Below are 16,464 nucleotides of genomic sequence, written 5' to 3' on the forward strand. Positions count from 1 at the left end.
TTCTCAACACTGGGCAATTCAGACCTCAACCCCCTGGTCTCAGAACAGCTGCTGCTCTCAGTTCTCTGCTGCTATTTCCAGAACTGCTCTCCTCCACACAGTGCAACTTTATTTCTGCTCACACTATACTCGGTTCCTTTGTCCTGCTACAAACATCTCCTTGAAGCTTTGGTGGCCACGTCAACCACCTTGCAGAATGAAGCTACGCAGGGACTGTACCACTTCAGTGGGGGATTTGTATGTTTGTGTACTCTTCCTTGTAGGGGCAAGGAGAAGGGGACTCATTGCATACAGGCAAAGCAGCATGTCAGAAGGGGTTGGTTTTAGCTTCCTGGCAACACTGTTTTTAAATTTTGATTGTCCCACCCGTCCACCCGTTCTTCCAGAGGGAAAAGCTCCCCTGTTGCCTCTGCGTTCTGTTATGCTTCTTCGGGGCGGGGGGGGGGGAGTGTGAACCTTGTCAGTAAGTAAGTACAGTGGTGCCCCGCAAGACGAATGCCTCGCAAGACGAAAAACTCGCTAGATGAAAGGGTTTTGCGGTTTTTGAGCTGCTTCGCAAGACGAATTTCCCTATGGGCTTGTTTTTGCAAGTTTGTTTCCTTTTTCTTAACACCGTTAATACAGTTGCGACTTGACTTCGAAGAGCAACTCACAGAACGCGGTGTGGTAGCCTTTTTTGAGGTTTTTGGTGATTTTTGAAGCTTTTCCAAAACTTTTCCGACACCGTGCTTCGCAAGACGAAAAATTCGCTAGACGAAAAAACTCGCGGAATGAATTAATTTCGTCTTGTGAGGCATCACTGTACATAAATAAATAAATAAATAAAATCTTTGTCTATCTTTTTTGTTGAACTTTATTATTATTATTATTATTATTATTATTATTATTATTATTATTATTAAGTGCAGAGAATAATTAAGATTAAGAAAACCAAAATGCAAAGCGGCCCCTTGCGCATCTGCCCTATATGGCCTCTGAACCTGGAGGTCCCATTGCAGTCGATGACAAGACTTCTCAAAATAACTTGTTTAGGGAAGTTTTCAATGTTTAATGTGTCATTGTGTTTGTAATATTCTGTTGGGAGCTGCCTAGAGTGGCTGTGGCAACCCAGCCAGAAGCGCGGCATGTAAATAAGAAAATATTATTATTATTATTATTATTATTATTATTATTATTATTATTATTCAATCCCTCGGCTGCTGCCACCACTTTTTTATGGCTGTGCAGTTTATCTGAAAAGCACTGTAAGGGAAAGCAACCTCTTCTGCGCTCCTACTTGCTTGACTAGTTTTTTATTTAGTTTTTTATATTTATATATGATTTTAATTTTATTAATGATTAAAAGGTTTTTTATGATAGTTGTTTTCTTTTCTATGTTTTTAGCTGTTCCCATTGTATCTACAACCTGCCTTGAGTCCCTGTCAGGGAAAAGCGGGGGGGGGGGGATAAATCAACAAGAACAACTACAGAGTTTGCCATTTCAATGCATACCCACTCTATTAATAATAATAATCAATAACAACAATAACAATAACAATAATAATTACTAGTTTGCCCATGAATGCCAACTGCATCCTTGCTCCGTACAATGCAGAATTTTGCCGCCGCGCTTGGGATCCGGAAATGCCGCGCACGATCGCTTCGGCCATTTAACCTCTCCTCTTTCCCCTTCGCCCGCTTTTCCCCCGCGGGCGCTGTCTCCGCTGGCGGCCGGCAGGGGTCGCCCTCCTCCGCCCTTGTCCCTCCGCGCTCCCCCGGCCGCCCACTGGCTCCTTGGCGGCAAGCTCCTTCCACCGCCGCCCGCACGGGGGCGCTGTCCCACTCGCTGAGCGGCAGCGCTCAGGAGGCGCGGCTTCCGGCCTCTCCTCCTCGGCGCCCCTCACAGCAGCAGCAGCAGCGGCGGCCGCGGGTCGGGCCTGGGATGCCAAGATGGCGTCGGCGGCGTCGGTGTCGGTCTTCCCCGGCGTGCGGCTCCTGACCATCGGCGACGCCAACGGCGAGATCCAGCGGCACCAGGAGCAGCAGGCGCTCCGCCTCGAGGCCCGCACCGGGCCCGACGCCGCCTGCCTCGCCCTCTATAGCCGTGAGTGGAGGCGAGAGACGGGGCAGGTGGCCGGGCGGGGGGAAGGGGCCTGCTCGGGCTGAGGGGCGGGGGGATGAATGGATGGATGGGGCGCTGAAGGGCCCGCGCCGGTGCCTCTGGGCATGTGGAGAGTGCCGCACCCCCGCCACGCTTCCAGTGACGGGGGCCGGCACTTCGGTCCCCCCGGAATGGCGCCGCCTCACTCTTCCTCCAACTCTCCCCGTAGCGAGGAGGAAGGGGGTCAGGGAAGAGGTGCCTCAGGAACGGGGTTGGGATGAAACGCCGACATGGGGATCCTGCCGCCCGAGGCAGTCGCCTTGCCTCGTGGGTGAGCCGGCCCTGCATCCCAGGGATAGTTTGCATGTTTTGTGCCACGATGGGTATCTGCTGAGCTGCCAGGCAGTGCTTTTTTCTGGGGGACGACGCAGGGGTATGCATACCCTTAAACATTTTGTGAATCTTTGTACTTTTGTCCGTTTACTATATTAATTTAGCAGGATTTGAACTATAAAGTGGTGATTTCCTTGAGTCAAAATGAGAGTACAGTGGTACCTCGGGTTAAGTACTTAATTCGTTCCAGAGGTCCATACTTAACCTGAAACTGTTCTTAACCTGAGGTACCACTTAAGCTAATGGGGCCTCCTGCTGCTGCTGCGCTGCTGGAGCAAGATTTCTGTTCCCAACCTGAAGCAAAGTTCTCAACCCAAGGTATTTTTTCTGGGTTAGCGGAGTCTGTAACCTGAAGCGTATGTAACCTGAAGCGTATGTAACCCAAGGTACCACTGTACCCCTAAACATTTTTTTAGAAAAACAAAAGCACTGGTGCTGGGCCAGGCAGACAGGCTTGAATTGTCCTGATACATCAGGGGTTATCCTTATGTTCTTAAGATGGGGCAGGCAGGCATCCTCCTTGGAAGGAATGGGCTGGGGTGACCGCTCATTATTCTTGCCATCAATTGCATTTGTATCCTGCCTTTCCTCCAGAGAGCTCAAGACAGAATACAGAAATTCTGCTCCTCCACATTTTATGCTCGCAACAACCCTGTGAGGTGGGTTGTTAGGTTGAGAGGCAGCGGCTGGCCCAAGGTCACCCATTGAATTTTGTGGCCAAGTGGGGACAGCGGTAATCTGCCTGCTCTGTGCTGAGTGGCTGTCTCTGCTTCTTGCTCTTAAACACAAGCTGACTGGTTTCTTGGAATACTTCACCTGCTGGATGACTAGTTCTGTGTTGCCTTGAAAGGCTTTCATAGTCTTATGGAAAACTTGCAGGGAGTCCAGTTGGTTCTTCAAAAAGAGATGCAGATGCCTGTCTAGCTTTGAAGTACCTTAACTAAACTAGTAGAAGTTGATTCCCCCCTCCCCCAAGCCATCTCTCAAATTATCACATCAATAGCTGATTTCAAAAAAGGTTTTTTTTTGGGGGGGCACATAGTGGTTAAAGCTGAATGTGAAATGTCTGTTGTGATTCTAGAAAACAAAAAAGTAAATGGGTTGAAGGGCCAAGTAAGTAAAGATTTTAAAAGATTTTTTTCGGTCAGCACATGAGATTAAAACTGGAATAGGGCATTTTTAAATTTGGCTAATGTGAAGAAGATCCTTAAGTTTATTTTTGGCCTGGAAGCCAAACAGGTCCAAAATCTGGCAGGTTTTTTTGAAACTGGGTTAAGAGGTTGTTTTGAATATCAGAAGAAAGTCAGTCATCAAACTATCAAGTCAGTCATCAAACTATAGAAGCATATGTAGTGAGGTTCATTTGTCCTGGATACAAATGGCATTTTAAGAGTGTTTTCATATACTGCTGGAATGGCTACTCAGAAGTATTTACACCATTGTAATAACAATACTTAATGACTGTATAGTCCTTTAAAGTTTCTGTTCATTATCTTAGTAATCCAGTTCAGTAAAATAGACCAGTTTTATCTTCCCAGGTTGAGGCTGGGGTTGTCAAAGGTTGCGTAATGAGCTTATGTCTGCATAAGATCTGAATTGGATCTTCCTAGTTCGCAGCTCCCAGTTTAAGCTACTCTGCAACACCACTGGCAGATTCCGCTGCAGTTGTGACATCCTAATGCTGTGCTTTTGTGTATGTTTAGTTAGCTAGGTCCTTCAAAGGGACCTGCTAATATGTACAGGATTGTAGTTCCAGGTTCCCAAGTAACAATGCAATGCTGAACCAAGTCTACTCAGAAGTAAGTACTATTCGATTCAATGGGGCTTCTAGGTAAGTGGAGTTAAGATTGTAGCCCAAGTCAGTCATACGTAGCAGAGTAGTGCAAGCGGCTTTTAGCTTCTGGGTCAGAAACACTTCTATCAAGTGCATCATTCTCTGAATGATTGGTGGAAAGGATTCCTAGTATTAGGAAGAGAATGGGAAAGTGCAATGAAACTGGAGTATGTGGTTCAAGAGGGGACCAAATTGTTACCATGGAAGTTATCCAAAGATGCTGTCATTCTAAGGGCTTTTAATGTGCTCACATCAATGAAGGAAGGAGCAGGATGCACCCAATGGGTATCCATATATTTACAACAGAATCAGCCTTGAATTGGGCATCCTAGTAAAGTGTCTGCATTTAGACCTGCAGAGAACATAGTCACTTACTAGGTTTAGCCAGTAAGTGCCTCAAAGAGTGGACTGTGTGCTCTTTTAGCTGTCAATCTTGCTTGATGATGATGCCTCTTCTGGAGACAACTGCAGGGAGACTTGAAAGACTTGAAGCTGTGGAAAGAAGCCACTGACTTCATTAGAATGAAAGCACTGCAATCCTGTGTGTTGCAACACAATGCATCATGACTCCTCAGTAGGGTGACTACAACTCAGCGCTGGACTTGACAGGTTCAGAATATTTCGTATACATGATCTCTAATCCTTTCTAGCTTGCATACCAAGTGAGCTCTTGGTGTTCGGGGCCTGCAATAGCAGTACAACTGCAGTAGAACTGACCACTCTGTTGCCCAACAGGCACCCTGTTCAGGCTTAGGTGGTCTGACAAGTGATGTGGAAATTTTGGTAAACTTCAGCATACATGATGACTCTTTAGTGCTGGCTTAGGAGTTTATTGCCTCCATGACAATTGACCTGTTAACTGGTTGAAATTGAAACAAAAGCCCCCATGAAGCTGGCCACATACTTCTCTTGTGTTGCACGGAACAGCAAGAAACCACCAAGCTAATGTATGAGATAGGTTCCTCTAGGGAAGGTTGCGGGACTCAGGAGTGCAAATGCTGCCAAGTGAATAGGTTTTTGCCTTTCAAAAGGCCTGGTTTCTTTTTTGCTTGACTTTGGAAGATTCACTCATTGCAAGGCTGTCCAGGGGAATGGGGCCTGCCTGTCTGCAAGACCCAACAATGGGTGGGCATTTTTCTAGTGCTTTTATTTTTCTGCAGAAAAATGACTGCTCCATAAGTTCATTAGTAACAATGAATGAATGCAATTGCAAATACAATATTAGGCAGGCATGGCCGTTTCAGTTTTTAGATTTATTTATTAAATGCAAGTAAAATAAATTGCAATAAATAGGCTGCTCTCTAGGGTATCATAAAACTTTCTTTTGCAACTTACCCAAATTAGCATAGGGAACTTACCCTAGATTGAATAGGGTTTCCCTCTCTTGAAAACTTACACCACTGATAAAACCCATCAGCTAAACACACAAAATTGCTTTTTCAGTAGATTACTTTCACCATCTTGAAGGAATTGTATAACTCTGACAAATCCAGTGTGGTGGTTGAGAATCTGTAACTTCCCTTAGGTGTTCATCAGCTTTGCAGAATTGTTGCTAGTTTAGGTTAAATATAAGGAAAATATTTTGACATCTGCTTTCACGCAGTAGTGTAACAAACTCTTTGGTAGATGTGAATTTGCAGAGCAATTGTTTGTTGCTTTTGTTTAAAACATTTGAGAACTCAACATGGGTCCTCCTTAATCCTCTCTTTAGGCTACACATAGGTCTTTCCGACTGTCTTCTAAAACCTTTTCAGCTTCTCAAAATCCAGTTTGAAGGGAATCTAAAACTCCAGAGAAGGTTGTTGCTGTTATTATTATTAATTAAATTTGTATACTGGTTGGTATATCTACCACCAGCACTGAGCAGTGTGACAGCCATTTTAGAAGCAGCTGGCTCAAGGGGTTCAGCCTAAAACAGAAGTGATTTCTGCTATGGGAGGTGCTTTCTCTTGCAAATGCCACTGTCCTGCTTGCTGTTTTTGACCCCTTAACTAGGCATTTTTAGTGCCTACATTGTATTGGACACAAGCCTCACAATACTTTACTTCATGTTGTCTTCTAACAGGAGAGAGCACAAAGAAATAAGATAATGCGCTCTTCTCTAGTGCTTGGTTTTAGTATGCTGAAACACACTGCAATGTGCAACCTCCATTACCTTTTTAATAATACAGCTTTACTGATATTTTTCTGTGAAGTATGCAAACAAATGCAAAACAAACAGCAACAGTCATTTTGCATTAACCAAAACAAACACGAGGTTGGTGTCCACTAGCAAATTCTGGTATCACATAGAAAAGCAGAGTTTGATATTATCCCTCGAGACCCATTACCAGCATTCTTGAAAGTATACCTTGTATACTTTCCCCATCTCACCTCTTGTAGAAGTTAATTGCTAGCTGACATTTAGAGACACCTTTCAAACCTCAGACTGGACTTTTGGTGACTTAATGAATAGATACAAGTTATTTCTTTTCCTCAAGAAAGAAGATCTCCAGAATGGCTGCAGTCAAATATAAAAAAAACACATTAAAATATGTAAAAGAATAAAAGATGACAAAAATCTGAATTACATCAACAACTCCAGAAAACATAAAAAACTGGAAAGAGCATGGAATATAAACCTTTGAACCATGTCACAAAAGTGAATTATTTAAGCTTTGCGGCTGCTCCAGGTTACCAGGAGACAAAACTTCACTTCTCAAGCAGCAGCCTTCAGGACATTCTTCTACAGCAGTGGTTCCCATTTGGGTTATGTGGACCTGTTGGGTCTGCAGACCACTAATTGGGAACCACTCTTGTAGGGTAAGTGACCTGATGCTTGGGCCTGTAGTTTCTCAGGTTTAATCTGTTGTGAGGGAAATCTTAATGTTAAAAGCCAAGAAAGACCTCCGTCCATAGTGTATTGTTGGTGGGCATGTGGGCAAACTACTAACCCCAGTCTTGGGAAAGGGATACTATAGCTTGTTTATCAAGCAACAGTTTTCGCTGTGTTGCCTTCCTATGCTTTCTCTTGCGACTTTGATTTCAAGGGATGCTCAGCAGATGATTTGAAGGGAAATTGACAGCTCTTTTTTTCCAGGTTTCTTTCTAAGCCCTAACAAGTTTCTTGTTTTCCTTCTACCACTTACTTTTCTTTTTTCTAATTACCAAAAGGAAAAATACCAGGTGAACTATTGGATCTTCTTTAAACGGTATTTCCTACCAAATTATGGCTCCTATCCAAAATAATGCTGTAAAGCAGGGGTTCCCAATGTCTCTTTTCTCAGGGCCACTCTGCTGACGGTAGTTCAGGGACTAGAAGTATATTTTTATACACAAACTGATCCCCTTACAGATGCCGTAAGCACAAACATAATACGTTGGCATCACCTGGTAGAAAGGGCTTGACAGGGATTGGGCACCTATGACCCATCACAGCCATGACAACTGCATGCAAAATCTAAAAGAGATGTCGCTGTCCTGACTGCCACCCAAAATATGTAAACAGAGGCGCTTACTTGTAAAAGTGCCCTTATTCAGGCAAGTAACAGGGCTCGTGATAATAGTGAAGTGTGGGGCACCTCTCATACCTTGAAAACATTTCCCTTATGAGTGAAATACTGGGTCAGCTTCTTACAATACCTTGATTAAAATATGGTAAGGCCAGCCAGGACTGAAAAAGTTGCTTTGGAATCTCAGTCTGGGCAGCCATATTTCCTTGGTTGTTTGGGGTTGAATGAAAGTGACAGCTGATTGATTTGACACATCCTTTCTGGTTGGATGGGGCAAAGTTAGGAATGTGAGAGCTGGCTAGAGGTCTGTTTAACATGTTCCTGGTAGTTTCAGAAAAGAAAGGAATGGTGTTTAGTAGCGCAATCTGATCACTGGAAAGTTTCTTCTAATGCCTGACAGTTATCAGGCAAAGTTTCCAGTTGCTAACAAAATACGTTACGACTGTATGCAGATGATAGTCCTGCTTCACTATTTAAGCTAAGTGCTACTTGGAAATCCAGCAGCACTCAGATCCTTAGTACCCATTGATCATATAGCTGAGGGAGCGTTTGTATAATTAAGATGTGACCATATTTTTAGCATTCTGTTAGCTGAGCTTTCTATTAGTGAATAATAAGCTATTTAAATTTCACAGAAATCAGATAAAAATTGGTATTTTTTCATTCATCTACCAGAGAGTTTCAAAAAAATGGAGGTGCAGCCCTGAATTTCTCTTTCAGCAATATGGTAGTTGAATACCACAATATGTATGTAAGATGATGAAAACTTCACATACGATTGCCTTCAAACATAAACTGGAATTCAGATTTGTTAGTTTTCTTTTTTAGCTTTCTGATATATAGAGGGAGGGGGATTTCTGCCTTCATGATTTAAACATGCATTTTCCACCTGATTTTTCTCAAATTTTGAACTTTTCTATCCCTCACCCAAGAGATACTCTATGTAAATTTTACACTTGAGAAGACAGATTGTATCAGTTTTACAAGAAAAGTAAAGATAGCGAGTCCCCCAGTAGAAATTCAGCACAGCAGCAAGCAAGTGTAATAGAAACCGTGGCAGACATCCAGCAGGTACTCCCTTCCAAATAACTTGCCACATATGTAGCTAATGAACTTCAACTAGACAGGGACATAAGGTTGCTTGATTGTTCCTTATGAACGTTATTGGTCTGGAGTTTAGCTCTAAATGACTGGGTAGACATTAGACTAATGTGTATTCCCCGCCCGTGCACTATTTAGTATTTAAGAATTACAGTAATGACTCCTGTACAATTTTAATGCTTCTGCAGAATTTAGCTAAATTCTGTTCTTTACTGGGACTGCTTAAGTAATGTTATGCATTATAAAGGCCCACTGTTGCCTAGCACAGCTAAGGACTTAACCAGTTCTTCAGAGGCGAAGGGAATTTTAGGGACTGTATACCTCTTACACATTTGCATCGTATGTAGCTGGGTTGTAGAACTTGTGTATGTGTTGCTGTAGCATACAGAGTTGGAGAATGCAGACCTGGAAGAGCTAGAGAGCTAGTGTAGTGTAGAGTCCAGACTGGACTGTGAAGATAGGAGACCTTGTGCAAATCTTGTTTCCATCATGGGTTGCAAGGTAAAACATGTGAAATCCTTTGGCTCCTCCAAAGCATCATATAAATGCTAAGTATTGGTGAGGATGTTGTTTCTGCTAAAGAGGAGGATATACATGGATATTAGAGGGAAACAGAAAAGATTGGTGCCTCCCCTGAGCACACTCTGCTTGGTATTGGGTCTTGGCCTAAAGGCTAAAAACCAATGCCTGCTCTGAGCCCACAAACCTGAAGTATTATGTGTTTATATTTGTTAGCCAAGTAAATGGAGCAATAGCCAGAATCCAGCTCAGCCTGTAGTGGTGGAGCCAAACCTGGGAAGAAATCAAGTACCATATCCACTATTCAGTTATCAAATGAGATACAGATGTAATAGTTAAGGTGCTTCATGTCATTTCATTTCATTTCACTTTGGTCCCAACTTGTGTGGCCTACTACCTGGGTTCTGGATATTGCTTCCTTTACTTGGTTAACACGTTAAACTCATATGTCTGAAGATGTTCAGACAGGCATCAATCTTTTCTGTTTCCTTCTAGTTCCCAAGGTATCTCCTTTGTATTCAGTTCACCATACATTTGCTTCACTATTCCTCTTGAAAGATAATGACTTGGCGTAGTAGAAAATTGAAGCTGAATCTCTTTGATCCATATACAACATGGATCCACTACACCACGCTGTCAGGTGGAGTAATCACTGCATAACTGCTATCAGTAAGGGAATTTTTGTTGTGATACATTCATAGTTAGAATCCCTGTTATAATTGAATTCTACCCATTTAACTCATTGTAGTGGTCTCAGGGTATATAAGCAAGGGAGAAAGCAATATGGTTGGCCATTAAAAAAAACCTTGTCAGTTGATTTTTTTTACTTCTTTAGGTATTGCAATTAATTATTTTAGTAGAATTGTATTACTACAAAACCCAAATTAAGTTGTGACTGAAATCCAGTGGAGAAATAGGTATGCTTAATTCCATTTCTTTCAGTTGGCTTAAGTATGCCTTTCTTTTTGTTGGATTTATGCATATTAAATTAAATTCTAAGCTAGTAACAGTGTTCAAATATATGTCATTGATCAAAGGATTGCATAGTTCTTGGCATTTATTTAGAACCCTGGGGGAGCTCAGACAAGGTCTGTGTAGCCATAATCCAAGATGGCTAAGGAGCAAGGAGTTACCTCTCTGGCTTCTTCAAATTCAGACGACACCATGATGCAAAGAAAGGCAGCCTGCCAATCTGCAGAAGGGCTTTCTTGGTTTCATACAGTAATTGACCACATCTGCCCAGTACCCCAGCACTGATCCTATTACTCATTAACATTAGCAAAGTATCCTTTGTAGAAAATCCCCATAATTCTGTTCTGTGAAATGAAACTACTGAATACTAATGCTTTTAACTTTTAAAACAAAGCGTTTTAAATGCAGTGTGTTATATCCAATTCTCTGTGAGTGACGTCATGCTTGTGCAGTATGATACCCCCCCACCTGCTCCAGCCTGTCCCCCAACCCTCTGGAACACATTTTGGCGGTGCGCTGTGGGGCAGGGGGTGCTGCCAGGGAGATGGGTCAAGGGAGACGTCCTGTTGTGCAAGCAGAAGTCTGTTGTGTGAGCAGAGCGAGCAGCACTGGAATCAACCCAGTACATTGGCGTGTAAGTCATGGGTGTTTTGTACCAGAGTAATGATTTCATGATTGAAGTCTCTACATGTGTAAATCTACATATTTTGCATACACTCAAAATATTAACTGGAGTTTCTGCATAGCCTTTTTTCATTAGTACAGAGTAGTGGCAAGGGGAAAGGGATGAATGTGTGACCGACATTTGTGGTGGGTTGGGTGTGCTAGTGACAGACAACCTTGATTGGGCTCTGCCCTCTGTACATCTAGGATAAATACACTGTCTGCAAGTGTTTTAAGAAAAAGTCATAGGTTATGTAAAAAGCACTGGCTAGGGTAGTGTTGTGTGCACTAACATACCCTTTCTCCTTATTTAGTATTCTTCGTACCTTTACAGCAAGATCCACAAAGAGCCTTGTGGCACCTAAAAGGGCTATTGTATTTTATTGTTGTTGTTGTTTAGTCGTTTCCGACTCTTTGTGACCCCATGGACCAGAGCACGCCAGGCACTCCTGTCTTCCACTGCCTCCCGTAGTCTGGTCAAACTCATGCTGGTAGCTTCAAGAACACTCTCCAACCATCTCCTCCTCTGCCGTCCCCTTCTCCTTGTGCCCCCCATCTTTCCCAACATCAGGGTCTTTTCCAGGGAGTCTTCTCTTCTCATGAGGTGGCCAAAGTATTGGAGCCTCAGCTTCAGGATCTGTCCTTCCAGTGAGCACTCAGGGCTGATTTCCTTCAGAATGGATGGGTTTGATCTTATTGCAGTCTCAATGACTCTCAAGAGTCTCCTCCAGCACCGTAATTCAAAAGCATCAATTCTTCGGCAATCAGCCTTCTTTATGGTCCAGCTCTCACTTCCATACGTCACTACTGGGAAAACCATAGCTTTAACTATACGGACCTTGGTTGGCAAGGTGATGTCTCTGCTTTTTAAGATGCTGTCTAGGTTTGTCATCGCTTTTCTCCCAAGAAGCAGGCGTCTTTTAATTCCGTGACTGCTGTCACCATCTGCTTTTTTGAGGACTAAAATTCCTTGGTGCTTCTCCCACTGTGAGTCGTACAAAAAGGAGGTCCCCCCCCCCCACTTTCCCAGGACAAGTAGCCACCTTAAGAGACATGCTTACTCTCTTGCTTGCTCCATATATGCCCTACTTAAATCATATTCAGAACATAATTACAGATTGTATTTGAACTAAGTACAACCATGTTGGGTCTCCAGTGACATCCACACATTCCTGGTTCCTGGGATTGGTGTAGTGGTGTGTGAGGCACCTAGCCACTAATCTTTATTTAGGGAAAGGATTATTGGGATGTAACAGAGCGGGTGAGGATCAGCCTTTGGTTTCATGGACTGTTCCGCTTGCAACTCTCTGGATTGCTTGGGGAAATCGTGCCAGAGGCATACCACAATATAATGTGTCTGAGGCATGCCACTATCATTGTAAGACAAGTTGAAAGTATTTTATTTCGTTTCACAGCAGTAAGGGAGATGAGCCTAAACATTGGGAAATGTAAAATCTAAATTGGCCGTATTTGGATTGCTTATGCTTATTCCAGATGCTTCTCCTGTTTTGTGAACAGCAATCACATAATAACATAAACAGTCTTTGATTTTTCCTCTTCTGTATTTAAACCTGGCACTTGCTGGGAATACACAGAGAAAGTACCTAAGGAAGAATGTCTTCCAATGCAGCAACTTTTTCTGGCTTTGCAGTACTAGCATTGGAGCTTAGCATAGATAAAATCTTGGGAGGTGGGTGAGACACAAGCTGCACCCTTGGAATAAGCCTGCTATTGGAAGAAGAAAGCTGGACTCTGGAGTGGAAGCAAGGCAAGCATCTCATCTCATGAATCCAGCTCTGGTGTGACAAGCTCTGGCGGCCTTTTTGAATTCACCAAGCATTCAGCCCTTTTGTGCTCAGTGTATGGAAGCCCAGGGCACATCTGCTGTGCCCCTTTTATCACTCACAAAGAACTTGGAGGCCCAGCTTGACAGCTTAATTAATGTGCATGAGAGACATTTACATTGAATAGCTTTCAAAAGCAGAATCTTGAAAAGGCAGGGCTCTCTTTTCTAGGATCTGAATTGTGTTCTTTGCAAGGCACACAACTGCTCTGGGATTTTTATCCCCTCCCTGTCTTGGGCTAACCCTTGCCTTTCCAGTCAATTTCAGTCTGAGGCATTGTTCATATCCTATCCTGGCTGCTTATGTCTTCAGGGAGACCAAGCCTCATTGTGTTAATTTTACTACATTGTGCAGTAAAATGACTCCAACTGAGCTCATGGCCTTGTCTCTGACCTGTCATTGAATCGGCAGCTCTTGGTGTTGCAGGGAGATTGCTTGGTAGAACTCTTGATTTTTTCCTCTTCACCTCCATCCTGTCCTCTCGATTTTTTGTCCCAGCACAACATGCCATAATCTGTCCAGGGGAATGAGCAGAGCTTTAGAATAAAAACAAACAAACAAAAGGAAATAAACCCTCAAAATTGTCAGGTCCCTCTCCGAACTCTTAGTATAAAAATTGCACAATGTCTTTACACTTTCAGACTATTTTGCCCTGGTTGTTGCATTCATTTATTATACAGGAGCCAAGAGGGCAGTTTGATGCTCGGAATAAACTAAAATGAATTACAAGAGTGCCCACTGGAGTTACCAGAAGGAAGCTGTGTTTGTATGCTGTGACATTCTGTGCTTGTATTCTGAATGCTTACCTGGTGAATGCTTGCCTGTCGGGCAATCTGAGGTTGTGAGGGTGAATGTGTGTGGTGCCCACAGCCTGGTGCTCCTTTCCAACTGAGGAAATGAATGTTCATTTCCAGGAAGCACTCTTTTTTGTACTGTAGGAATAACTGAGATTGATGTGGTCCCAGGATTATATTATTTAGAAGCCCCAGCAATTGGAATTTTGTTCTTTAAGGAAAGTGTAGCTATGTTTGATCTTGCTATACTCAACCTCATATTAAAAGGAGAGAGCCTTCTTTTCTGAGCCACTCAGGGTAGGATTCTGGGCCTTCTATGGTGTAGTATAGTGGTACCTCGGCTTAAGTACTTAATTCGTTCTGGAGGTCCGTACTTAACCTGAAACTGTTCTTAACCTGAAGCACCACTTTAGCTAATGGGGCCTCCTGCTGCTGCCGCACCGCCGAAGCACAATTTCTGTTCTCATCCTGAAGCAAAGTTCTTAACCTGAAGTACTATTTCTGGGTTAGCGGAGTCTGTAACCTGAAGCGTATGAAACCTAAGGTACCACTGTATAGGTTTCATTATGATTACAGGGATTATTATTGTGGTCATTTTGTGTCCCCCTCATCCAGGGCCAGATTTAGGTTTGATGAGGCCCTAAGCTAATGGGCCCTTTATATGTCCAGCTGTCCTTTGTCAACAACAAATTGTCGCTGTTTTTGTGTTACATATGTCGCACCGCCGGAACCCGATTTCTGTTCTTATCCTGAAGCAAAGTTCTTAACCTGAAGCACTATTTCTAGGTTAACGGAGTGTGTAACCTGAAGCGTATGTAACCCGAGGTACCACTGTATGTAGAGCTTTTGAATTCAAGATGAGCCTTGAAATATTAGAATGGGATTTGGTACATTGCTGAAGGCCCAGATTAAAAGAACAAACCCATCTTGATCCCTGCACCCATTTCCCTGTCAAAAGATGCGAGACAGAAAGCCGCATGCTGTCTTTGACGACTCAGGCACGCCACTTTTTATTCTGGAGTGTTCTGAACACTATTGAGCATTTTGAATGTGAACCCCAGTTTAACCCAGCACCTGTCTTCAAAAGGATGCAAGATGCATTGCATCATGATATGTTTCAACGTATATTTAGACCCTGTCAAGTGAACTTTCCAGGTCATGGGAAAACGTTTTTCTTTCCAGTAACTACCAGCCCTTGTTTCTGGAAAATTCTGATACTTTTCAAGTTTTACGTGTGAATATAGAACAAAATAGAAATTTCACAGTTGCGCACCTAAATTGGCAACGATTCAGTAGGGCAAAAAGACATGTAGGCCTTGACTACTGGCTTTCAACTGCATTCCGGGCTTGTGTTTTATGACATTGCTCAGCTATTGGATTTATTCTCACTGATTCCTGAAATATATTTATGAAATCTTAATCAGATTTCTTTGAATACTGCATATAAGACAGCTTGCTCTGCCACAAGAGTGCTTTCATAAAAATAACAGGATATTTAGCTAAAACCAACATCAACATTTGCTGAAACAGTTGAGTTTTCTCCTGCTGCCTCGCTGTGAATTCAGTTGTGGTTCTGCAACATCCTTGGTGGGCATGGATGTAGCCTTCCGATAGTTACCTGGGACAGAGGTTCTCCATATGTTTTAAGGGTTTGGAGAGAGCCCTACTGGAGAAGGCACTTTGACATCAAAATAATTTCTTAGACACTCAGACATTATGATCCACAGCAGATGCAAACACTGCTGAATAGATGCTGCAAGACAGAGGTGAACCCTCTTCCTTCCTTTCCCCCTTTCCTTTTGACAAGCCATCCTGACTCAAAACATGCTCAGGGCTGCTTTTCCTCAGGCCATGATTAAGTGGACTAGCGTCTGAACAGAGTATTGCCAAAACTGTTAAACTTAAACTGTTGACTGAATAAATTATTCTGCTTGTTAACCTTTGCCAGCATGTGATTAACTTGTTCAGCCCACAGTGCACCCTGAATTGATTGTTAAGATGCTTAGGAAGAGTTTGGATTGACTTGGAATCTACAGTGGGTTATTCATTTTATCTTGTTTATATAAGATTAATTAGTATTAGGGGCTAGGCACTGTTCTCCAAAATTTCTCATAGTTGATGCACATCTTTTTCCTGAATTAATATTGAGAACACATTTTACAGTCTCAAAAGTTTACCTTTAAGAGTGCAAGAGTAAGAACTACTTACTTTTAGAGGAGCCCACTGCGATGTTGCTGTATAGGGTATATAACCTTTGAAACCATTGTGCTAAACATATGTAAAAAAGCAATTCATGAATATAGGTAGTTGGGACAACATATACTTTTGCAAACATCCTTATACATTATCATTTGAAAACTAAATATGACAAATGGCTGAAACAGCTTTCACAAATACTAACTAGCTGCCTAACTGGCACCTTAAGGAGGGCTGGATATGAGAGAAGATTGCTGACAAACCACAACTTGAGAATTAAGCAATACATCTGCTAGGGAGATAATGTGGGAAAAATTTCTCATGAATGGACATATGCAAGCATAAGAGATAAAAAAAAATAGGTTGGAGGAATTCCCTCACTGTAGCATATGTGCAAAACAAAGAAAACTGAATAACGCTATTGCAAACCTTGCACATGCTAGGCACTGAGTGCATGAAATGTAAATGAAGCAAAAGCCTGTCACTGGTTAGGGTTCAGCTTGCCTATAATCCAAACCAAAAAATTATCTTGACTGCATATGAACTTTCTTCAAAGTGACCCACCAAAGGGGACTGT

The 16,464-nt window shown here is 42.7% G+C and overlaps 1 protein-coding gene across 4 annotated transcripts in view; it reads left to right on the plus strand.

The window, feature by feature from the left end:
* The first annotated feature begins 1,839 nt into the window (after positions 1 to 1,839).
* CARM1 (coactivator associated arginine methyltransferase 1) overlaps positions 1,840 to 16,464 on the plus strand; it is a 43,078-nt gene continuing 28,453 nt past the window's right edge. For 3 of the 4 annotated variants that reach the window (XM_083483388.1, XM_083483389.1, XM_083483390.1), the window contains exon 1: positions 1,869 to 2,083. In XM_083483388.1, coding sequence (XP_083339514.1) covers positions 1,930 to 2,083 — 154 coding nt within the window. In that variant the 5' untranslated portion in view covers positions 1,869 to 1,929. Of the gene's footprint in view, positions 2,084 to 16,464 lie in introns of all 4 variants that reach the window. The other variant, XM_083483387.1, reaches the window with a different exon arrangement.

This window comes from Podarcis liolepis (genome assembly GCF_965112155.1).
Source record: "Podarcis liolepis genome assembly, chromosome: 17".
Classification (NCBI taxonomy): Eukaryota; Metazoa; Chordata; class Lepidosauria; order Squamata; family Lacertidae; genus Podarcis; species Podarcis liolepis.